This window comes from Sipha flava, unplaced genomic scaffold (genome assembly GCF_003268045.1).
Source record: "Sipha flava isolate LNK unplaced genomic scaffold, YSA_version1 37_pilon_pilon, whole genome shotgun sequence".
NCBI lineage: Eukaryota > Metazoa > Arthropoda > Insecta > Hemiptera > Aphididae > Sipha > Sipha flava.
The window spans coordinates 2,487,630-2,513,879 of record NW_020273087.1 but is presented as its reverse complement, the minus strand read 5'-3'; the positions used below and the strand labels follow the sequence as shown (position 1 = coordinate 2,513,879).

The following is a 26,250-nucleotide window of genomic DNA, read 5'->3' as shown; positions in this document are numbered from 1 at the left end:
ACATGAAAAACGTGAATATAATTAAAAATGTGAAAACCAATTGGTATTTATAAACAACTAATTTAATATTAATTTTTAGTTGATTGTTTATAAATTAAAACTTAACTTTGAATATATAGTAAATATATGACGAAAAAGAAACTAGAAGGTTAAATTTATTCATAAATAGTTTTAATTGAAACTATCATAAAAATCATAAGAAAATAATATATTTTATCGAAAAACTTTATTTTCGAAAACTTTTAAAATATAACTTGTATTTTTCTAATATAAATAAATATTCAGTTAAATTCTATATTATTGTAGGCATTTTAGTTTTGTAAATAATAATGAAAAATACGATAGCGTAGTAGAATAATAAACCATTTTATTGAGTATGTCCGAAGAAGAAAAAATTAATTCACTTTTTTCTAAATATAAATACCTATTGTTTTAAATTTATTAATTCTATAATATATTTTATAATTTAATTTAAAGAAAATTAATAAATAACTTTAAATTGAACTGGTCAAAATAGTTTTAATCAGTAGCGTATCTATGCTCCAGTTATTTTTATACGTTTTCTCAGCTTGCTGATAAAAAAACCAAGTCATTATCTCATTTATAACACCTCTATACTTAGTTTCGTTCGTCCTTGATCATAAAATGATTTAACAGTGTGAATAATGTTAAAAGAATTTAAAATTAGAACAATACTATAAATTTGTTTCAGAGACAACAAAGTAAATTTTAAATTGTAGTTGCAGACACTTATTCTCTGTAATAAAATTGTCAAGAAATGACAAAACATTAAGAAACCTTGTCGGAAGACCATATTAAAAATTTTATATGCGTACATAACACTAACATATTATTCCGTGCCACTGGTTTGTCCGATAAACCTCGGCATAAAAAATAATTTGTATATTACCCTGCTTAACTATTAAAAATCAATAATTCTAGTGCTGTATAACTTTGAGCGCACTAATATGACGCCATCGGTACAAACATGAACCACCTTAAGGTTGGCGAAAAACGTTACGGTTTAAATGTTAAAACGTAAAGGGACATTAAACTTATAAGATGTAATACATTTTATATAGTATACATCCGAACCAAACAACATTCTAATCATTGTTTACATTTGCTTTGTACAAATAGTATACTGTACTATACCTGAATTATTCGAATTCGTCCGAAAGACGAAGATTTACATATTTTTATACGCGTACGTTTGCTGTGCACACAAAATTGATGCACAGAATTCGGCAAGTCAGACCGGTACATACAATTATAACCGTAGGAGATATGAGTTTTTAAATATAAATATATTATGTATTACACTTAATGTATGAAAATTCCTAATATAAATAAAAACACCTTTGTTTTATCTAGGAAAAGAAAAAATAAAAATATTTATACATAAATATTAAGAATGATTTTTCGCAGCTATAAATCTTTAAAACTAAAATATATCAACTTTTCAATGCCTGCTACTGGTCTAAAATGTACCGAATTTCAAGGAAAATCGAGTGTTAAAAAAACCTCGTCAACCGAACAAATAATATTAGTTTAAATTCGAACCTACTTGACTCCCCCGCACCGTAACACAAAATAGCCGCCGACCAAATCAAGACGTACTACGTGGTGACATATATAGGTATATATAGATATTATGTTCTACTTTTCGTTCGGTCATTTTTAGTAATGACGGCGCACTGGCGAACTCAAACGCAGACCGTCGCATGATCGGTACACCGCTTGTCGCCGACCACTTCCGCCGCCGTAACCGTCGCCACCGCCCGCTGCGTGCATTACGACCATTGCTCGTGGTTAATACCTGCCAGTAGTACGTTGCATACCTTTGTCCTGTGGTGACGACGATGGACTTGACACGAGACGCGACGCCGGCGGACCGCCACTCGTCGCAGTGTCACTGGACTTGGTTTTTTGCGTAATGCACACGTACATATATGTATATATATATAAGCACAATTACTTATTTACTTCAAGTACTTGTTCATTTACTTTTTGTTCATCTACTTACAAATTTAGAGCGGATTCCTGTACATTAAAGTGCAATTTTTTTTTTTTTTAATCCATACGATCACGAAAAGGACACAGTTAATTTTTGTCCGAAATGTAATAAAACTATATTTTACTAATATCGTTGGTCATTGTAAGTAAGATCGATGTTCTACCGCTGGTAGAATTGTATATTATAATATTATGTGTATAATACGCGTCTGTACTATACCTTATCGTTAATATTATTTTGGCATTTTCTTTCTGACGGCACCACCACCGGAATCGTGTTAGTTGAATTATTAATAGAACGATTTGTTTTATAGATATGCGTTTTAGTTATGCACTAAAAGCCTTAATTATTATTGTGCGAGAATTCGGAAGAACTACCATCTCTTACCATGCCTACATACACTGGGTACGCCACTATAATTACTTCGTACAGTGTACACAACACACATAAATAATATTATATTATTTACTTAATATGCATCCCGCACATCCACAGAGTTCAGTTTGCTTACACATGTGTACAACGTACTCGTATTAACATTATTTCATAATACACGCAAGTGTACTCGATACCAATTCCTGAGCGAATACAAATCCTGTTTTAAGTTTGTCGGTGGATTGCGGAAACTCGTATAACTACGGTATACGTTACACGCGTAATGCGTAAAAACGTTCTACTCGGATTTACCGTCCTGGCATGAAAAATGATATATCTCCACTCCATTAAATTATGTTCATTATGAGATCCAATTTTATTGCAATTATAAATTACTAACGTGACTTAGATTTCGGCACGTATTGTAGTTTTTAATTTAAACGCGACATTTTGGTCATCGCGTACGAAATATGATTCCGAAAGAAACGCAATGAAGTTAAAATATGGTCGAGATTTGATCTGTTTAAATTATTCACTTGCAATTCTTCACGCACGTTTTTTAGGGTTTCCTTAGAAATAAACTGCTCAAAAATATTATCAGTCATCTGTGTCCAATCGCCCAGATGTATCCTTATTTTTTTTTCCTTTTTTTTACTGCTTCAAAAATACTTTTCAAAAGTAACATTCATTATAAGACCAATAGAGTTTTAAATAAATTATTTGTCTTTATTTGTGAAATTCAACACTTATGAAAAATTATTTACAGTCAGAATATTACATGAATAAGCAATAATATAACATTTAAAATTCAATACAAATTAAAAGAGTATTAAAAAAAAAAAAAAAGGAAGAAACATCAACTTTTTTAACATTTCATGCTTTTTAAATTTAAAATGTTTTCGAAAGTCTAAAATATTAATAAAATACTAGCAGAAGTAAAATGAGATGAAAACTTAGTGCGTTTATCATATTTAATTATTATTATTTATTATAGAGTGATATGTATTTTACGTGTAATGTTAGGTCACCTTTTTCTTAAAGTAATACTATAAACGTAGACGCATTAAAATTTCCGGTTTCACTTCAAATAATTTAGGTTCTTGATAAATCTGAATAGAGCTATCATATTATTTGTTTGTATACCCAAGAACTAATGAATACTCTTTATAAGCAACAAGATAGTATTAATATCTATTCTACTATATGGTAATTACTAGGGCTCGGAAGTTATAGGAGTTGCATATTGTTCTGTATGCAAACGATTTATAGCACACCAAACTAGAAATCCGAGCTATACAATATTGAGTTTAAAAATTGAAAATTGAAAATGCATATTTTGCATAATGCGTTGATTTTAGAGAAAAAGTGCATATTTCGACGATTTTCATTGATTTTCGAATATTTGTATGCATATTTAATGTTTCCTAAAAAAATTAATTTTTTTCATTCTTAACCGATTTATTTTAAATAATGTTACATAACACAACGTTAATAACGCGGAAAACGTGCATCAAATAAAACTCAATATTATTTTTCCTGGTAATTTATTGTTATTTTTTAATGTCTACTATGAATTTAACAAATATATTGATGGTTCAATGCAATAATTTAACAGGTATAACAAGTATAATATATTATACAACATATATTTATCTCGTATTTCACAAATAATGAAAATATATTTGTTCAATAATTGAATAATTAAATTATTATTATTTTTTCAATAAAATCTCAAATGCCAATGGATTATGCGCCATATTTTAGTTTTCAGTAATATAATTTTTTTAATTATAGATTTTTAAAATTTATTAATTAACTTTTAATAAATAAATAAATATTTTTTTTTGCATATTTCACATTTTTTTATGCATATTTTATCATTTTTTCGTACATATTTGCATGCATATTTTGCCTTTTTTAGCTCCTATAACTTCCGAACTCTAGTAATTGCATTTAAACTTTATACAAAAATATTATTTTCATATGTTTATTAACACTTATGTAGAGTATACGTTTACAATCAGGACCGTGGAGAGAAATCAAGGGCCCCAGGGACAAATTATTCCAGGCCCTTCTCACACGAAGTATTAAACTTGCTACTGACGTCCAGTGTCTTCTTTTAAAATGTGTATACCAAAGAGATAATGTAATAGGTATTCCACAAACTAAATGAAAATAATTATTTATAGCCAATGGGTCTTTCTTGAAAATGTTATTTGTCTACGTTTTAGATCAATATTGTAGACTCATAACTAGAGCCCGGATTTATATGCATTTGCATGTTTGTACTAAGTGTATGCACGTCTATGGAGGTTTAAAATGACCACGATTCATAGCACACCAAATTTAATATTGCATATTTTGTATATTACGAGGTTTATTGCTTATTTGTTCATAAATATAAATAACATACATATTTAATGGGTTTTTAATAAATTAAAATTTTTTGTATTTTTTTTTATGTTTTCTGTTCGTTTTTTGAGAATAGGTAACTTCAAATAAACAAAAATATTTATTTTTAGTTTTTTTTTTTTGTATTCTCGTTTTTAAGTTTCTTAAAAGTTGTAGATTGATTTAAATGATTTGAAATATAAAGCTGGGGATATTATCATTTTTTTTTGTTTTTGATAAAATATTTAGAGTTCTATTTGGTATAATAGTATGGTTTTTTTTTAAAAAAAAACACATTTTATAAAGTGTAACATAATACATATAATTGCATATTTAGGCACTTTTTCATTGCATATTTGCATCATATTTGATACTTTTTAAATGCATATAAATCCGGGTTCTACTCATAACTATACAGCATACGCTATAATTATTTGGATAAGTTATTAGCACGATTCATGTTGGTGATCCATAAATAGCTTGACACCATGATCGAGACATAGAGAACTTGGTCAGGCCCCGGGCCCCTGAGTTACAGCCCCATCTGCCCCCCTCGCGTGGTCTGTTTAAAATAAACGTGTGTTTAGGTTAAACATTTTATTTTATTATTACGAGTGTTATAAAATATTACTAGATTATATAGGCAATCTATACATATACGGATACAGAATCGTACTCTTTTGGCTATTTATCATGACAATAATTAATAGTAATGTAATAATAATTTAGGTTAAAATAATATATATATAGATTTTATAATTATTAATACATAATGAAATTATTTAATTTATACATATATATAATTGGGAATTATTCAAATGTTATAGGAATATATAAATTTAACATTTTTTTTTCGAATTTCACTATCAATCTACATGGGACAAACGAAAACTCATTAATATAAAAAAAAAATGTATTCCCTTAGTTCAAATATCGACCGATAACGCCCATATCATAAAATATATACTAAATAAAGACTGTGTATACATATTTGCTGACAGCCAAAAATGTCCATTGAACATTTCGTACATAATACGCAATTATTTCGACGGACACGTCATTTCGTATCCAAAAAATCGTGGAGACAGTCTCTGTATACGAAAAACTCAAACATATCACACGATGACAATGGAATTCAAAAACGCTGTGCACTCTCTTCTCTGCCGTTGTTAATGAAATCGCTGCTATCTAGAGAACGCTAAATGAATCGATAAATAAAATATGAACAAATCAAGTAAAGTATTTATTTTATATGTATTTATGTTCTTGAATATTTTGTTCTCGAGTCAACTCGTGGCTCTAATCTATAATTATAACAACACAGCAGTTGCTATTTTTATGTTTATACTTATATCTGAACTTAATGTCAGTCGATAATGATTCACCATTGTGTGAATTTAAATATTATATTTAATAGGATCGGTAACATGTTTACACGCTCAATTATATAATTATTTTTACATAAGTACCTATATCTGTTTAAATCTAATTTTCACACTTGAATAAAAAATTTAAAAAAAAAAAACATTAAAATAAATACGATTTAATGTCTTTCATTACTTAAGATACAATAATTTTTATTATGTATTACATCAACTGAAGGGATTTTTTTTAATTCATGCGTCATTGGTTTTTGATTGTATAAATTAATTTATTATTATATAATACCTAATGAATGCAAATATTTACACACTGAACTACCAGCTGCAAACTTATAATAATAATAATAGATGAAACCATTTTACAGGGAATTCAATAAAAGTTTTAAAATATAAATTTAATAAAAAAAAATAAGCCCAATAAATTATACTTCTAAGTACCAACTTACTAATTTTTTTCTCTTTGACTGGAATGGTAATATACTGTTTAATTATAGATTTAAGTAAATAGAACATGACTAGCTATTACTCTAGTCTTTAGTTCCCTGGTATGCATTAGATTTATTGATTCATTTCATACAACTGAGTTTGCTACAATGAATGAAGTAATTAATTAAGTACTCTGTGTGTGCTGAACTTAAAATAAGCAAGAATATACAGAGCTAAGTGCTATTTACCAAAAATAAATATTAAAAATCAGATATTAAACTTTAATAACATTAAAACATATGAAATATATTACATATATAACTTAATAACTAAAGAATTTTACATTTAACTAAAATCACACTTTACTAATAACATAAAATTAATTATAATGCAACTATTTTTACACACATATTTTGTTACTTGATTTTATGAATAGCTTAACATGAAAATTAAAATTGAATCATATTTATTCTTGTATAATAATTAAAAAAAAAGTTCTATTACACAAAAAATGCTATGTTTCAAACAAAATACTTATAATACTATATATATATATATATATATATATATATATATATATATATATATATACATATACATACATATACATACATATATATGTACGTAGTACTATACATACGATTCATTTAAAATGTTAAATTTATTTCAATTTATAGAAATACAATAAAAGGTAATCATTAATATTTGTATTATTTTTATTATTTATATTTATTAATATTTTCATACATTAGTACGTAAAATATAATGTTTATTTTGTAAATCCCCTAAAATAGTATTTTAATATAAGATTGATTTACCCTAATATTCGGTATTATTTTAATAACCACCCCGATTGAAGTTTTTGTTATAATCATCTGAGCAAAAAATTAGTTAATTTGTTATATTTTATGAATAAAATATAATAATTATATTAAATCTATCAATAAAAACAACATCGAAATTTGTGTATAACTGCAAATTATTATGACGTTAATTTCATCAACAGCAGATTTTAATGACTCATATGTGGTGTGATTTTTTTATCATTTAAAAAATTATTTTCTCGGTCAAATCATGATTTCCAAAAAAAATATTTTATAATATTTATTTTCTGTTCTTAATAAAATTTTTATGAAACCTTTGGTTTTGTATTTCATAATTCGAAACGGAATAAACTACTGGAAATTAAAAATTTCATCCTGTATACTCGTATCGATTTATATCCGTCGGAAGAATTCAAAACTTGAATGGTATTTAATAGTCGTTTGTCATTAAACGCATTAACATCATCCAAATGTAAAAACACGAATAGACTTCATTTTTAAAATGTGTTTACTCATTTAGTCACATGTATGTACCATTTATGAATTCTATATAAAGTGCAGTTCTTCGAGAGATCAAAATGTAAAAATACGTATTACGTATAATAATCTTGTATTCATATGTAATAATTACATAATTATTAATAATTCTGATAATGTTCACCGCATTAAGTCACTATTAATTTTTCTCTACTGTACGAGGACGACGATGGTGTGCAAGACCTATTTGCACTTCAGATTCGGACACGAAAACACATGGTTATATTGTTTAAATATTTGATTGATTGTTTTATATGTTGTAATGTAAACGAAAATACTGCATGTAAATAATTGAACAATAGGTAATAACTATGCTTTAGGAGACGGCATGCTCAACAAAATCTGTACAAATATAGAAAAAAGATTTTATAAAATTATTCTACTGTATATATACCACGATATTCGATTGCAGTGTTAATATACAATAGTATACAACATATTGTATTAAAATAAGTGTGAAATTAGAACAATTATAGGATTTTTGAAATTTATCAGAAAAACGCAATATCCTCATTATTATTATGGTACACTTGGATATGACCGAGGTTTAACTTAGCATTTTTCCTCACTTATATAGACACTATTAAGCTGGCGCTCCTTCTTTGAATAGTCGTATCTATATAGGCCAAGACTCCGAGTTAGTCAAGTAGACGTATAGAATCGTAAGAAAAATACAAAAAAATGTATATACTCGAAATGAATAACACATAATATGTGTTATTATAGTCAAATTATTTATTGTAATAATTACTAATATACATTCCAAGAGAAGCAGAAAGTTTGGTAAATAACATTTTTCTCGGTTCAAGTTTAACTGTAACATAAAAAATATTAAATACCTAAAATGGTTTTATCTGCAAAATATTTTACGTTTATAACATACATGAGTAGGTTAGAGTAACATACATGCTTATGTATGTATGTATTCTAAACTGTAAAAATGAAATATTAAATAAAATTTCGATAAAAAGTACAAAATTATTCTATACTTAAATAACATAAATGAATAAACATTAATAAATACTGAATTCAAGCCCAAAATTAAATGCATTAGGTGAAACAAAAACTACTATTATCGTAAACTGCAGAATATGTTGACAATATTCTTTACCGTATATTAGTGTGTAATAAATCACAAATCACATCGGGTAAATAATAGCAACAAAAATAATTATGTAAGACATAAGCACGGCAAATTTGAAGAATCGAATTTTTATTCGGTAATAACCCGCGTTACCAAAGATAAAACGTTAACGTTAACCGAAGGCTCTGCTAAAGTTATCAACAGAAATTTTTATACTGAATCATATTTTACTATATACATGCGTGAGAACTAATAAAAAAAAAATATGTAAAAAAATTATAATGGTAGGTAGTATATTAAAAATTCACAGGATACATTTTACAAATTAATAATACTGCACTCATAAGTTATTTTCGATGCCAACTTATAAATGCAGATAACGCCATAATATTATCTAATTAATACTACAGGAACTGATGACACAAAATATTTTATTCGTTCAACAAGCCGTGGCTTAAAAAAGAATAAATAGTAAATGGTACACGAAAATCCAATACAGGATTTAGGTGCGAGTAAATTGTTCCAATAATATAAATATATATTTGTTTATTTATACTTTACCAAAAACATCATCGGCACAGTCTTTGTTATGGTATTATTGGTAAATTATTCATTTTTCGCATTACTGTGCTCACCCACGCGGTGTAACATCAATGTCGTTTTAATTGCGTATGTTATAAGCTATGTGCTCCTCCTACAATAACGGAACTTGCGGATTATTCTTTTTTTTTTCACTGTAGGTTGTCGATTTTTATTTATTTTTTCTGCCATATCCGAATGCTCTTGTGTACACACATATACGTGTGTACATAATAATAGTATGTATACTTTTCGGCCCACGCCGTTTTCCACCTGTGCACGTCGTGCGTGGTAATGGAATAGATAATAGAAATTCACATTGTACACGCGAAATACGACGACCTTCCGATTGTAGAAACATGTAATTAGTCGTGTCGGTCTGGACGACACATAATTCAATAATTAACTGTCTAAAAATTGTTGTTTGGTATAGGTGTATGTAGCTACAGAATATGTATGTAATGCGGATTAGAAATTTAGAAGCACCGAAAAATAAATAATGTAAAAATGTATGCGTTAAATCAAACGTGATCAAAATGCACGCGGTGAAGGGAAAAGGAGCGGCCGTCTCGCATGTATTACCGTAAGTCGTTATAGCAGTGACTTGATAGTTGAAAAATCGTTTAAGCCGATATATTAAGTGTAATGTGATACGATTTGGTTTTATCGAAAATTCGAAATGTTAAGAAAACTCGTTGCACGACGGGTTATGCGCAGCAGAATGCATTTAGAAACATATTTTCGAATAGTTAATATTCAAAAATATTCAAAATCTTTACGTCATAATCCACGTTTGAAAGACTATTTCATTTGAATTGCCGCTGGAAGCATGAAGAAATAAATATTTTAATTAGATAACGTCGCGTGCATAATATTATAATTATAATATGCTTGTCTAAAATGCGTCTGCATTTCAAACTACATATATACGCAACCATTAACCTAAGATAATTTAGTATGCTAAACACGTGTCTAAATAGAATTTCTATACAACTTAGGCATCTACCATTCACACAACAGCAGTTCATAAGACTGATCAACAAAAAAATTAGTTGAGCGAATTCAGATTTTATATTATAGATTATTATAATATTATTCCTGTTTATCCAATGCTCACAAAATCATATTAATAGTCAAAAGTAGTATTTATAATTAATTTTTATTCGATAATGTTCTAAAATATTATGCGTAAAAATACATTTTTCCAAACAATAGTGTAAATATCGTACACCATATAATTCAAAGATTTATAATTATTATAAATACATTAAGAAATTTGTCAATTGCTACATTATTTTATTAAATTAGTTTATTATATTTATACAATTTACCTATTATATGTAATTATGATAATATGCTTTAATAACTCTTCTCTAGATACAAAAACATATATCTGAATTGGTTTATAACCTTAGAATAATGACAGTTCAAAATTGTCATAATATTTATAACTGCAACAACCACAGCTCATGAGCAGCTTCACGCATTCCTTTATACACATTAGTTTAAACCGGTAGCGTCAAATGCAATTTATAATTCGTCTGTATGTAGTTGATAAATCTAAACACTATAACTCCAATCTCAATACATAATTCAATATTACTTTGAAAAAAAGTTAATTTAAGTTTCAAATTCAAATTTATTTGGTCTTGTAAGGAATTAAAATTTAAAATTAAATTTCAATTCGTATAAGGTTTTAGATTTTTTTTCTTTATTTTATTCACATTTTATGTTTTTATACTACCAAATATGTGATATTTTTTATTGAATAAAGTGAAAATTATTTTCATATACTGTCAAAATATCAATTAAAAATAAGTTTCTATATGTACTAAATTCAAATATATTACGCATTTAAAGCATTAGGCTCGTTTATTAACTTAATGTTAATAAAAAATACTAACTCAATCTCAACCTCTAACCACTTGAAAAAAATTTGGTTTTGATGGATATTTTTTAATTTTTTTAATTTAAAAATTATAAATATATATATGATTTTTAAACCATTTTTATAACCTATATTATAATATAGGTCATATTTCATAATTTTTTCATATTATAATCATATGCTAATATATATACTATATGAGTAATTTTTAGGACCATTATGCATAATTCGAGCCTTAGCAATAACTTATACAGTATATAATAATTGAGTTTGGAAAGTATAAACCGAATTTCTTAGTACTCCAAGAAATTCGGAAATTAGCATACATGTCACTCAAACTACTTATCATGTAAAAATCAAACTTTAATCAACGTGAAATTTATATAAAATGTATATATTAAATGTATGACTATATGAGTACCTACGCCCAACAAATCAATACTATTACATATAATAGCTACACTACACAAGTAAACATTAACAGTCACAATAACATCAACTCTTAGCCCTTATAGGTCCAATGGTTCAATGTACACGTACAGTTTTTTTTTACATTGTTGTTTTTAGCCATTTGACATTATATTATCATTCCATCCGATTTATTATCATTGTTTTTTCCATTAATTTTGATATCCAATTAATAGAAAACTATTACGAACGTATAACAAACGTATAGTGTGTAAACGCTAACTGAGAACACTCAATATTTTTGCGTAGATACCTGAAATTTGAATTCTGATTTTTTGTTGGTTTTTATGACATAAAAATGTGTATTTTTACGAGTTTTTAATTTTTTTAAGTTAAATAGACATGCGCATGCGCAGTACAACTTTTTTTTCTTAAATGGCAACCACCTATTTTAACCAGTAATTATTTTTCGCCTATTTTTTTTTTTAATGAATTTTGGTAGTTAAACCGACTTTCTAAGTCCAAAATTGACCAAGTTACAACAATTTAACCAGAAAAACTGTAAAATGCACGCGATTTTAAATTTTTTTGATTATAACTCTAAAAATAATTATTCTAGAATTGTTAAAGCTTGATATTTTCACTGTTATCTATTAAAGTTATATTTACACGTTATTATAATTTTTATCTACTGCATAATTTTCACTTTAATTTGGGTATGCATTATAACTTATAGTAGAAAAAACGTAAATAAGCAGGCATGTTGTTTATTTCGTGATATTTAATGGATCTAATGGATTTAATTATTATTAAAATAATAATATATTTAATAAAGTTTAATTGGAACTTATCAATAATTAACAATAAGTTTATTTATTTATTGATTTATAACGCATAAAAGCCAATAAAGACGTTTAGTTCTTATATAAGTTCCTTATATATTTAGTTCTTTAATAAAAATCGTTTAGATTATTACCCCCGGATTATTGTTTAACCGAACATACTGATCGAAATATATGATTACAAATTATAATAATAAATTACGTTTCAAATCTAACGTACACAAAACAGTATAAACATACGACTACTTTCATAAATTAATTTCTTGTCTACTCATGATAAATCAGTTAGTAAACACTAAACATAGATCACTGATGACAACGCAGAGGCCGCTAGAAAAATAAATGTTTATGGAAAACAGAAAAAAAAAATGTAATTCTATTAAAAAATCAAAATTATAATGTTTAACAATACATATTCACATATTCATTAAAATTCGTATAAAAATTAAGAGGTTTGGGTTTTTAAATGTATAATATTTTGTTTGAAAATAATTGTTTATAAGTTATTACCAGAGCTGTGAATTAAATGTACTTGAAATGATTTTTAATTACATTTTTATCAATATATAATATATATTATGTAAGTTAATTTATTTAATAAAAAAAAATGTTTTTAAAAAAAAATATAAAAAGTTAATCGAATTTAAATGTTGATAAGAAAGATTGACGCTATAATAATTCTACTGGTCTAATAATATATTAACATTTTTTTTTTCACGTATTGATTTTGTTAAAAAAAATTTAATAAATTAAAATATATTCATTTGTAGGAACCTTATTTATATTTACTAATGCATTGGACAACAAGTGCTTGTTTGATATTGTCAAATACAAATTACTGTCGATTGTCTGTCAACAAATTTGTATACGCTGAAAAACTTTTAACATCTGCGATGTAATGGGAGCATGTTATATAAAAGTTATGTTATCTAAGCTGAGGTCATCTGAGTGGTTCGTTCTGGACATTTCAGTTCCCTCGAGTACATTCAAAACGTATTGCATAAAATCCCGTATTTTTTCATAGAACTAAATTTTACAAAATAAATAAAATATAAATTTTACGTATGTATGTTACTGGCAATATGGATAATCCGGTGTTTTGTAAAATGCCTAGGCATTATATAAAATGCCGAAAATCACTTAGCAATATACATAATACGAGCTTTGCCTCGATATTATGTATAATGCCAAACGTGGAGTAGGCAATATGATGAAAATAAACAAAATTAGGCATCGCTTATTACCAACGACTTTATTTATCGTTTATTATAATTGTACGTGCACGATTTAACGCAATAAAGATTAAGATTCTATTAATACTATAATTATAATTTTGAGGTACAATATTGAACGTACTAATAATTGTGTTACAATATAGTCATTTTCGTGTCTTCTCGTTATGGCGTTTCAACTATGGATACGATTTATATGAAGTCAAATTCTTATAACAAACTACAACATTATTTAAAAATTTGGCCACTAATAATTGTTTTTTATTTGATGAATAGTTTAACGAGTTGATAAAAATTCAATCCACAAGAATTGACCAAGGATTTTTAAAATGTGTTTGTAAGTCCAAGTATCAAAATAAAAAGTGTATTTGCTTTAAAAATAATATTTTATGCACTTCAAAAAGTAATTTTTCTACATCATGTTATAATAAGTAAATATTAGTTTAAGTAAAATATTTATATAATAATAATAATAATAATATAATAATAGATAAAAATTAAATTTTTTCTGTAATACGAGTAATAATATTTAATAATTATAAGAATCTTAATGTAATACAATATAAAATAAAATGTTTTTTATAAAATACATAAGTTATATATAAAATAATAATGAAAATTGTGTTTAATGATTGTAATCGACAGAATTTTGTAGAAAATACCAAAAAATGACTTCAACAATTAAAAATGGCAAAAAATACAAAATACAAGATTTATAAATTAATTCGTTGTTACAAAATTTAAATTGTGTATTCAGAAAACTTTATTCCTCAATCAGCTAAAAAAAAAAAATGCACTTTCCTTTAAATTCACAGTCCTAATTATAACCAACAACATAACACACATTAACACGAATCGTATAAAAACAGTAGATACCTGGCAGTGAATCGTTCGTGTATACAGGAATTCATTTTTAACCATTTTCTAGACTTCTTTATGAAACAAAAAGTTTGTATTAATCTTTCCAAACGACAAACATAAAGATTTTTCTCCGAATCGAAATTTATATTTTTATTTCATCCCCTGAAACAGAATATTTTTCATATTTTTTGACAAAGTCTTCAGAAACAACTACAAAAATATCACGAAATGGAATACAATAAAAGGTAAAAATATTACAGTAAAAAATACCTACATATATATATATATATATATATATATACGAGTTATAACGATTGATTTAATCTTGAATCAATTTTGAAAATCGTGTTTTTTCCTATTCTATCGTAAAATCGACGACTAACCGACGATATTTGCCACAACTGTTTAAAATATAACAAATCACCCTGTACACGTGAACTTAAAAAAGCGTTTCGCGAGGCTCGTGAAAAATGTGGTACAAGTACGTCGGCATGCGTACGTGCGTACGTCAATGTGTAGAGAACGTAGTAATAGTTGTAGTAGTAGTAGTACGACACACACGTGTAAATGGGTGACGGTATGCGTGCATAGATGTATATCTATAATATGTGTGTGTGTATGTGTGCGTCTGTGTGTGCGCGCGTGTGAGTAAATATATATAAATCATAAGTGTGGGTGGGTGCGTGTACGGTGTACAACACACATAGTAGGGCATCGCTCTTGCCAGTGCGTCGGCGCCCCATTTCCCGGGTATGACGTTACCGACCGTTGCAATTGCATCATCCCATTCATAAGCGGATCGATCGGCCGAGAAAGCGTATGATGACATGCGGCCCGCGATGACGGCAGACCGCCGCCCGATAACACGCGACGGGAAAAACGAAAGAACCGTCCGCCAAAATACGCTCTTGTCGACACGCGCTCGTACGCGGGCACCTCACAGACCGCTCTCGGACGACACATTGTCGTTCCGTATACGAGGTGGCCGCACCCGTACATAAATAATGTACCGCCACTGGCCAATTGAAATTCAAACGTTTACCGCCGTTTTTATCATTATTATTGCTCTTATCAGATTTCAATTACTTGCCGTCGTTTTCGGTGTGTATTTTCCACAGCAGTTTGTAGAATAGACGATATTCATATAGACGTTATTATGTTAATGCCATCGTGAACGCAGAATAAATTTAAAAAATAAAATTTATTCGTGTACACATTTCATTGATTCTAGATTTTCTATTTCATAAAATGTGCATTAAAAAAATAACTTCTGGATACTAATTTTAATTGCATATATATTGGTACCTCTACTCGTAGTAAAATAACATTAAATTACTAAAAAATCAATGTTCTTGATTTATTGGGTAATTAGATAAGTACATGTTTCATGAATACGTGAATTAAAAAAAAATTACATTTAAATTAACTGATTTTAAATTGTATTAATACATTAAATAATTAATACATACATTAAATACACTAAATTATGTATTTTAGACACTTCATTGTTCCTAGTTGAACATTTCTTATTTCAAATCTAGGTATCAGTCTATCATTTATATATAAATGGTATACCACAGAATAAATTAAATATGTATATAAATAAATTATATTTGTCTTGTACTTATAGAAAGCAAACCCTCATCATATTAGAGTAATATATCAAACTTTCAATTTTTCCTATTTTTAGCTACTTACCCATTGGGTATTTTTACGTTTTATAATAAATATAATATTTCAAATAAAAACATTAATCATTAAATGTGAAAATAGCAAATGCATACATACAATACGAGTACTTATAGTACTATAGTACACAGTGGTCGAGATGGCTCAAGATAAGTGGAGGGATGCCTTACAATTCAAATTTCCTGATATCTTCATAACATTATTCACACCTTGTGTACCTATAATATTTTTTTTTATAGTTCACATAATGTATATTATCTTAGTCCGTGGCTGTAAATACAGGTATAATACGGGTTGCGAAACGACTTATACTAAACAACACGATAAGCCGGGTGCCCGGGCCTGAATGTTAAAAACAATTATTTTCACCGAAAAAAAATAATTTCTTATTATGAATATAAAAATGATAATAAGTATATCATTTTAAAATGTAAATCTTAAGAGGAATGCGTTATTTTAGACAAAACTAGTTGAGGGATGAAAACTGTAAGTACAAAAAAGTAGAGGGATGCCATCTCTCCGTATCCCCCCCCCACTTTGAGCACTGATAGTACACTTCTATTGTACTTTTTTAATGGAAACAATATATCATATTTTGAACTAGACCATAGACATAATAACATATGAAATGCACTTTAGTTTTTATCAATTCAGCGAGCATAAAAATCCTTGCTAGGTAAAATTAAAAAAATCACCTTAATCTTTAACTAAGATATTGATAAACATCAATGTTTTATTGTACAATTTAAAAGATAGGTAGTTAAATATTCATTATTTGTTGCAGCCCCAATTTTTTATAAAATTCGTACTACTAATTTTTTAATGTACAATGATACAGAGCCTCCTTCTTCCTCATTTCCATATGATTATAATTTTTAGTAATAGTTTTTTTTTAATAATCAAATTGCACATTTTAATTAGGTAACTATCAATCTGTTATTATTTTTTAAACCGAAAATATACTTATGTCTGGTATAAATCTGAATACTATTTACAAATTATTTATTTTAATGTGGGATATATAATTTAAAATTTAATAGATATAGTAATAATACAATATCAAATCGGCGATATATTTCTAAACTTGAATTGGTCATTCGTGGTGTATTATTTTTATACAGGTGCCCAGCTCATATATGTAATACCAATATGACTACTGGTGTATGATATACTACTTGCAATGGTAATAATATCACGGCTTCCGGACGTTCAAAATGACCCCGACAATACAACACAATATTATTATTCAGTTATGGTGTAACATCGCAAGATGAGAGCAAATATTTGAAAGAAAAAAAAATTGAATAATTGATAGTATTGATGTACAGTTTTACGTAACAATTTATCTAATTACTTAAAAAACACACCAAACGATAAGATTATATTGTATTGATTATGAAAATGATATTTGATCGCAATGATTGGGTCAAATATTTTATACATCACGCAACGTTTAATTTTTTATAAGACAGTAATGTTTTTTCTTCTTGTCGCTTTGTTCTCAGTTATTATACTATCTAATACACTTTATACTCGTATAATTTACAGGTATAAAGATTACAATTAACATGGATTAAGATAAAAGTTACATATAAGATACCTATAGGCTCTAATTATATATTATACATTTTTACAATGTTTTAGTTATAATGAGGACAGTGGCGTCATTTGCGAGCACATTATCAAATTTATTTTATAAAGCCATTGATTTGTTGTAAAATAGAAAAATTAGACGTGTACTATACAAATACATATATACAAATTATAAATCATTATATTCTTGGTCTAGTTTGACATATCCATCCCCTGGCTTTAATCAGCACTTCGGTTAAATGAGCCGCCGAGTCGGCAATTTAATAAGAGCATGCCCATTAGGTTAGAAAAAACTGAAATGATGCCACTGAACGCGGCTTGCATAGATAATATATAATTTATATGATGTAACAAAAGTAGGTAGTATAGAAATATAATATAATGAAAATTAATTTATTATCATATTAACGCATAATATACGTTTGATATATTAGTTATTCTGTACTTAAATGAGTAAATGATTAATTTATAAGTTTATCGAACATACTTTAGTAGGCCATTCACGCGATTACACCGAACTGTATTTTAAGCATTATATCGTTTTATACACAATTTCATTTCAGCATTGACGTAGGTATGATATTATATTGAAACACAATTTATCGGCATATTATCAGATATTTGTGGTTGCAACACGATTCCGTAAAGAGTAGATTTTTATCCTAACCATTTATAAACAATCGATACCGCAAATGTGATGTATATGTTCACGATTCCGTATGGATGCAGCTATTTTTCAATACAATTTGTTTGAATCGTTTTAACGTTAGCAGATGATAATATTTTGTTTATCATATGGGTTTGACTTATATAACTTCTTTATAATCATATAACAAAAATTTGTTTTGCCTAATAGCTAAGTATATACATAAAAAACCCAAGATACCTTTCACATTCCAAAATATATTAGTAATAAGTAGTCTAATAATGTTTATTAAAATAATATTATTCGATAAAAAATAATAATTAAAAATATTGATTGATTGCTTTACTTATCGATATTGTACCACATATTTGTTATAATAAGCTCTTGTGACTTCCCTAGTTGAGATACAACCGGTTTCCATGACATTTTTTTCAAATAGTCGTTTGCAGTTTTTTCTTATAACTAACATGTCAATTATTGATTTCGTATCTGCAGTATGATTATGACGATTATTCTCGAGAAGTAACAAATCATTGTTTATTCGGATTTAGAAAAATATGTCATGTGCAATTATTATCTTTCAAACGTCTTCATTTCAAAACACCATCCTACATCCAATAAATATATTCATAATTAAAGTTTTCTTCCTCATTCGGCAGATTCGTTCAAGATTAATTATTTTAGTTTGATCGTCTTCCAACTATACAAATGTTTGAAAACGTAAAATATGTCATCGATTAAATGCATATATACACTATAAACCGTGTAAGATGCGGGACTTGAGAATATTTTGTTACGATAATAATAATTATTCTTCTAAATACTATTCTGTACTTGAGCCAATTTTAGCGTTTATTTCAATAAATGTAAATAAATAAATTACTATTCTATATGTTATTCGTTAAAACGCTGCATTTAAAACCATACGGAATCGTGTACGTTTAAAAATGATTCTGAAAATCTATACTACAATCTGAATCGTTCTTCGTCGAAACGTTCACTGGTTATGAGCAGTACTACTCGGACTCGAGGCCGTAACCGGAGAAATATTTTTGAAGATCCGAGATATTTTCGACAACAATACACAAGATCGATATTTGAAATATGAAAACAATTATAATTATTTAAATATAGACATTAGCAAAATATTTTAATTATTAAATTGGAAAAGTGGGAGTAACCGAATCGGTTCCCATTTGGCCGAATTGGTTCACGTTTGAAAAAGGTATTTTATTAGGTATAGCTGCATTGGTTCCATTTGTGTACAAGTAAAATAGTGATAATTTACCTACACTATTAAAAATTAAAATCCAGTGGGTCAGTACATAGAGAGCAAAAAAAAATTTTAAAAGCTATATGTATGCATGTAGACACAATTATAATATCGATAAGATAGAGTATAGAAATATAAAAGACTATAGATTACTAGAGACTAGCAAATTACTAGCAAATAGGAAAGAAATAACAAATACTTGGAAAATTGTATGACTGAGTACGTGAATGAGAGGATTACGAGAATTGAATATTTAAAGAAAGTTAGCTTCAAATTTGCATATCAGTGATTTTAAATTGTATTTAATATATTTTATTATTTGTATTTCGTACACCTAAGTGATGACTAATTGATTTCCAAATAAACGATTTAAAATTGTATACATTATATAATTTTTCTTTAACACACATTAACGCACATTGTTAACCAAGCCTACTATAAAGTTGACAGGTTTAAGCCTATAAAATTGAAAAGAAAAATGTGCGTAATTAAACGGGAACCAATTCGGCTATACCTAATAAAATACCTTTTTCAGATGGGAACCAATTCTGCACGTGGGTATGGAGCTCGGGAACCAATTCAGTACCAACCGAAAAAGTAAGTAAGTCTTATCCGATAGAATGTCTCAGGTATTTTATATGTAAATCTTATAAGCGAATACAGGTATATCACACTAAAAATAATTTTTATGCAAACAATATGACTTCTGTTCTGGTATACAAAAACAGCAATTGTACTGTTTGTTATGTATACATAGTTTTAAAAGTTTAAACAGTTTTCAGAATATGTTTCGCTATTTTTAATGAACGAAGTCATATTGAACATCAAAATTATGTAACATTCAAAAAATTCTTTTTTCCGGGAAAAAAACAGTGTTAGAGCAGTGTAGATCAACTAGAACGATTGCAAATTTTAGAAGTAGGTAAAACATGCATGTATTCTTAGACAAACTTGAGAACAAATATTATTAAATTAAAAAAACAATAAAAAAATTATTGGATTATCTCTACAACTCTAATCTATGGAAATAATTAACGTTTTCACGGAAAAATACATTGTAATATTATGATCGATTTCATTTTCGATTTGCAGCAATTCGAAAGTGCAAGTTGGACGAAAACGAAATGTACGAAGTTATACTACTAAGTTCGTACTACGAACACTATCAATATCATATTATTATCTAAATATTATCTTTAATAGATGCTCTTGTCGGTTGTTGGTTTAGCGTCATTATAAGAGCAGGACGGTATTATAGTATTTACACAAGTAGCGTTCAAGAAACCAACTGCCGTGCGATGGATTTTCTCGTACACAAGATGTCAAGTACCCGCTTGAAAATAATAATGCACTAGAACAATAATAATTTGTTATTTGAGTTCCACCTCATGAAAGATATCGCGTCTTATTCAGCCGATAAATTTAAATGTTGAAACAATGCAATCTGTGTTTGCGATCTAAACATGTAATATTGTTTTCTTTTGTTTGGGGAATTATTGTGACGTCGTGTCGGAGCGAACGGGACGCGAACACCGTTATTGTTAATAATATACGAATACTTAATATTGTTTACAATTTACTACAACCATGTATCATTACGTATTCCTCGTACACAGTTTTCTGGATCATTCGGTCGAAAATACCGAGCGAAACATGTGCGGGTTGAGTAAATACGAGTATGTATATTATGCGAGCCCGTATGTTATTTTTCTTTTAATCCGTACGAATGTCGTTTTCCGAGCTCAGTTCAAATGTAATAATTGTTTTGTACTACGCATTACCACGTTGGGTACCCTATAACAACGATTATAGGCAAGACTGTGTTTACAAATTTTGCACCCAGGCTCAACCATATTCGTATAATATTTGAGGCACTTCCTCCAAAAAAAAAAAAAAAAAAATAGATACATTTTTAGTTAAAACTTTAGTTATACAATTCTTTATTTAGACTTAATTTATTAATTATGCGTATGATGTTATAAAAAAATTTTAATTACTATTTATAATTTAATATTATTAATAATTTTTAATAACTACAATATTACATCGGACTACAGTGGTGCCTGTCCCCTAGATAGATCGATATTTAGCCTACCAAGGTAAAATTTTACTCATTTCCTCTTCCCCCCTCCCTTAAATATGGCACTGATTATAGGCCTCTCCGGGAATACGTGAAGTAAAATTTGTGTAGGTGCATTTATTTTTATACCACTTTGTCCTATTAATTGTAAAATATTTGTTTAATTGGATAGTTTAGAGTCAAATGATTATTGTAACATGACGTGTTTTATTTTATTTACTCCGTTTGTGGGAGGCGTGATATTTTAATTTTAGATTTAGAGAATCATGAATAAAGAGTTCGGTGACCCTATCTATAATATTAAACATCGGTATGAATTACTTACAATAATAAACTTGAACCCGTTGAGAATATTTGAATAATTGAATTTTGCGATATAATTTTAATCTAAAATCAATAACATGTCATATTATTACACGATACTGTGTCTCCGTCGTGAGACGAAAACGCGATACGACCTTGGGACGTGTTTTCGAGGAGCCAAAAGTAATTATAAGGATAAAATATAACAGTAGAGCCGCTCAATGATAGCAGATTAGAGGATTGATGAAATAGTGCAGGTTAGAATACATATCTTTCGACTACAATTATTTCATAATAATAAAATTTACCGACCAATTGACAAAATAATATTACTGAAAGAAATCTCGATTCAACTATTTAGTTAAGTATGATGGCATATTCACTGAAACAGGTTGACACGTGTATTGTAATATTTATTTGTCGAATTAAGACAAGTGAAAAATATTATAAGAAGAGGAAATCGGATGTATTTCGAAATTTTAGTTGAAAATTGATTTCTATTAGAAACGTTTTTGAAGCTCCATTTTAAATGTTTTATTACTACAATATTGTTCATTAACTATTATACAACGTGATTGTCGTTAAACCGTATCATAAAAACAAAAACAAAAAATAAAAATAACGTCGACGGATCGTTTTTGTGGTGAGACAGTTCACATATTTCGTTTTTGGCGTTATAATAATGGACTGTGTTCACGCAGCGAGAAAAATGATTTTGCGGTTTTAGTTCCATGTGAACGGAAGTATTCGCAAAATGTAATAACAAAAAAAATATAATTTTTACATGGCATGTTTATACTGTGTTTAAAAAATATTCATAAACCATTAAACGATCAAACAATGAACCTGGAGATTCGCGGTTACCGATTACCAATGGCGAATAGAGTATTTATTTACGGTTGGGCATTTTATAAGAGAAATTATATAATATAGCTGATTATAGGCATATATAAGGATTTCTTGGAAGGGGCTTAGACCCCCCTCAAAAATAATGTGATAATATTTGTAATAAAACTGTCATCATTCATTTTTCTTATCTATTATTTAGTTTTTTTGTGTATATATTATATTTATTTTTGTTTTTTCCCAACGGAGGTGGAAAAACTAAACTTGTCCCCAGTGTCCTCCTGTACAGATGTCCATGCTGATTACCCTCGTTAATGTTTTAGTACGTTGTTAAAATTATGAAGCGGCTTGTATCCGCTTTCAAGGCGTTCACTATAGGCAATTATCTGACTGGACATCACGATACGTAAAAGTCGAACAACGTTGAGTGCTGAACTTTGACATTAGTCAAAGTTTTCAGAACTCGCGGCGTTAACACGTTGAGTGATTAAAGTCGACAAATAAAATACGATGTTTATCTGTAATTTTTTTTTTTTCTTTTTAGGTTATTCTCGTTGTACGTGTTCTCCTCAGTTCACGCGCGTTCACGATAATGTTGTCGTCGCGCAAACGCTGCGGTCAAACCGATCACGTACGGGCGTCGTCGGCCAAATGTCCGCAGCGCGAATTGTCGCGAAAGCGAAGGCTTACCTCGGTCACGACCAATAAAAACGTATCGACGTACACCGTTCAAGAGGGTTTCCGCAAGTTTTGTCCGGACTCGGCGTTACGCGAGCGCATAGCCGCGGACGTGTTCGAAGTGTCGGCTCTGGCCGTCGAAGTTTCGGTACACGTACACTATCGTTATACGAAACCGTCACACTCCGAAGATTGCGGCAACGCGTTTACCGAGAATTCGACGTTTGCGCAAAACCACTTGCTCGATTTTTTTACTATCACCTGCAGGGCAAACGTCAACGTATGGAACCGTGTGCCGCTGGACGCCGAATATTTCGCTTTGCGCGGAGCGCACGAATCGCGCAAAACGTACGGCGGAAAATTACGATCGCACTTGATTCAACCCGTTGCCGTGCGACACGAGACGGCCATGAAGAATTGCGTTTGCGTGCACCTGTACGATCGAGTGGTGCGTTACGTGAACTTGCGATACGAAGGCCGGACGCTCAAATGGGTTTGGAAATGTCGGCTTTACGAAGAACTGTTTTCTCGAGAACATCGAGTCGTCCGCAGCTCGAAACTTTTGGTCTGCCGCCGGATTATCGGGATTTCGCGGACCCGCAGAAAACTGGTGGCCGCTGGTTCCGTTTTCGCATAAACTGGCGACGTGGTTCCTGCGAAACGGATCGCGATCGTTTTCCGTGCTTCTCGTCCGGGACCCAAAGCACTTTTCTGTACAACGCCATGGGCCTTGTACCGAGCTGTTGCGCGCGGCAAAACCTTTAGAATTCAAATCGGCGCACGAAGATTTCAGAGCCGCGGCCCCGACGTACTGGTGGCGTTATTTCGACTGGACCCGTAGACGAACGCGATCGCGGCACACCGGGACCGCAAGAAATTCACGATGTCATTTACCACGAACGGAGCTTACTGGTGCGCGTCTATGGAAAGATTTACGCGAGATTCAATCGGGGTCGAACCGAAACGCAAACGATCTAAAAAGAAACAAGTCGAAACCAATGATTTGGATTCGTCTAGATTTTCCGGGTTCACGGGACTCGATCCGGGAGTGGTCAACTACGTGAGCACTTGCTATCTCGGAGTAGTCGGCGTTTCAGATCTAAAACGTAATTATACTCTAAAAACTGCAAAGTTTAAGCAATTCAAGTGTAAAGAACGAGCGATATCACGTACCGTTTGTGGCATCACGAAAGCTCGCATTTGGCGTATTCGCGGCACAAACTGGTAAAGCTAACGTGGTACGCTAAAATGTGTAAACATAGTGTCGAAGATTCGTTAGTCCAGCGGCTTTTGGACATGTCGGAAACCAAAACGTCCGTACTGGTGCGTTTCGGAGACGGATCGCTACGGGACGGCGTGAGTTACGGCGCGAACCGGGAGCCAGCCGTGTGCTCGTTGCGTCGGGCTTTTCACCGCTGGCAAGATCGCTGAGCGACCGTGGACTCGGGACGAGTACATGACCACGCATTGCGTCGTTCGAGGTGTACGAAACGCATGACTCTACCTCCGAAACACGAGGATACGTCGCCAATAGCTTCCGGAGACGACAAGCGTCGCAGACGCCACGATCACAGGTTCCAGTTTTGACGAAAATATGGAATCGGAACGTTAACGCCGCCCGGAACATGGCTCTCGTGGCCCTAGGACTGGTGGACTACAGAAAAAAATATGCCAAAAATAATAATACTGATGATGATCATAATAATGATTTTGTAATCGTTGAACGAGAGTCGTAGTCACACTACAACTGTTTGTCCGACGAACACGTTTATTCGTGTATTTTATAATATTTATATATACAGTATGTATTTTATTTTATGATTTATACAATAAACGATGTTTTAATGCCGCGAGTGCTGAAAGTTTCGACTAATATCGACGTTCAGCACGTTCATTAACATGTTAATGAAGATGGTTTATAGGCACTAACATTTTTAGATTTTCCCATTTTTTTTTTTTTTTTTTTTAATACGGAAGTTAGAATATTTAAAATTCAAGAAATGTAATTCTTCTACTATTTTAAACACCTTTAAAAATATAAACAGATTCACCTAATCTCTTTCACTCAAAATCATTTTTTGAGAACAATGGTATATTTGTTTCAAATTTAAAAATCGAATTTAGTAATACCATTCACTAATCCCCGTATCACCCTGACTGTGGAGACTCACACAACATAGAAATCTTGCTTTCTTTTAAATATTTAAATATTATATGAAAATATTATTGTTATATGAATAGCATGTATTTTTTTTTTTTTTGATAAATTAATAAACAAATATACTTAAAAAAATAA

At 29.4% G+C, this 26,250-nt stretch overlaps 1 protein-coding gene across 7 annotated transcripts in view; it reads left to right on the top strand.

Annotated features, from left to right (window-relative positions):
• LOC112688115 overlaps positions 1-26,121 on the top strand; it is a 56,471-nt gene extending 30,350 nt beyond the window's left edge. For 2 of the 7 annotated variants that reach the window (XM_025561150.1, XM_025561151.1), the window contains exon 2: positions 23,821-26,121. In XM_025561150.1, coding sequence (XP_025416935.1) covers positions 23,869-24,591 — 723 coding nt within the window. In that variant the 5' untranslated portion in view covers positions 23,821-23,868 and the 3' untranslated portion in view covers positions 24,592-26,121. Of the gene's footprint in view, positions 1-5,859; positions 6,018-10,048; positions 10,199-14,261; positions 14,301-20,582; positions 20,645-23,820 lie in introns of those variants that run through there. The other 5 variants (XR_003149046.1, XM_025561146.1, XM_025561147.1 and 2 more) reach the window with 5 other exon arrangements.
• The last annotated feature ends 129 nt before the right edge of the window (positions 26,122-26,250 follow it).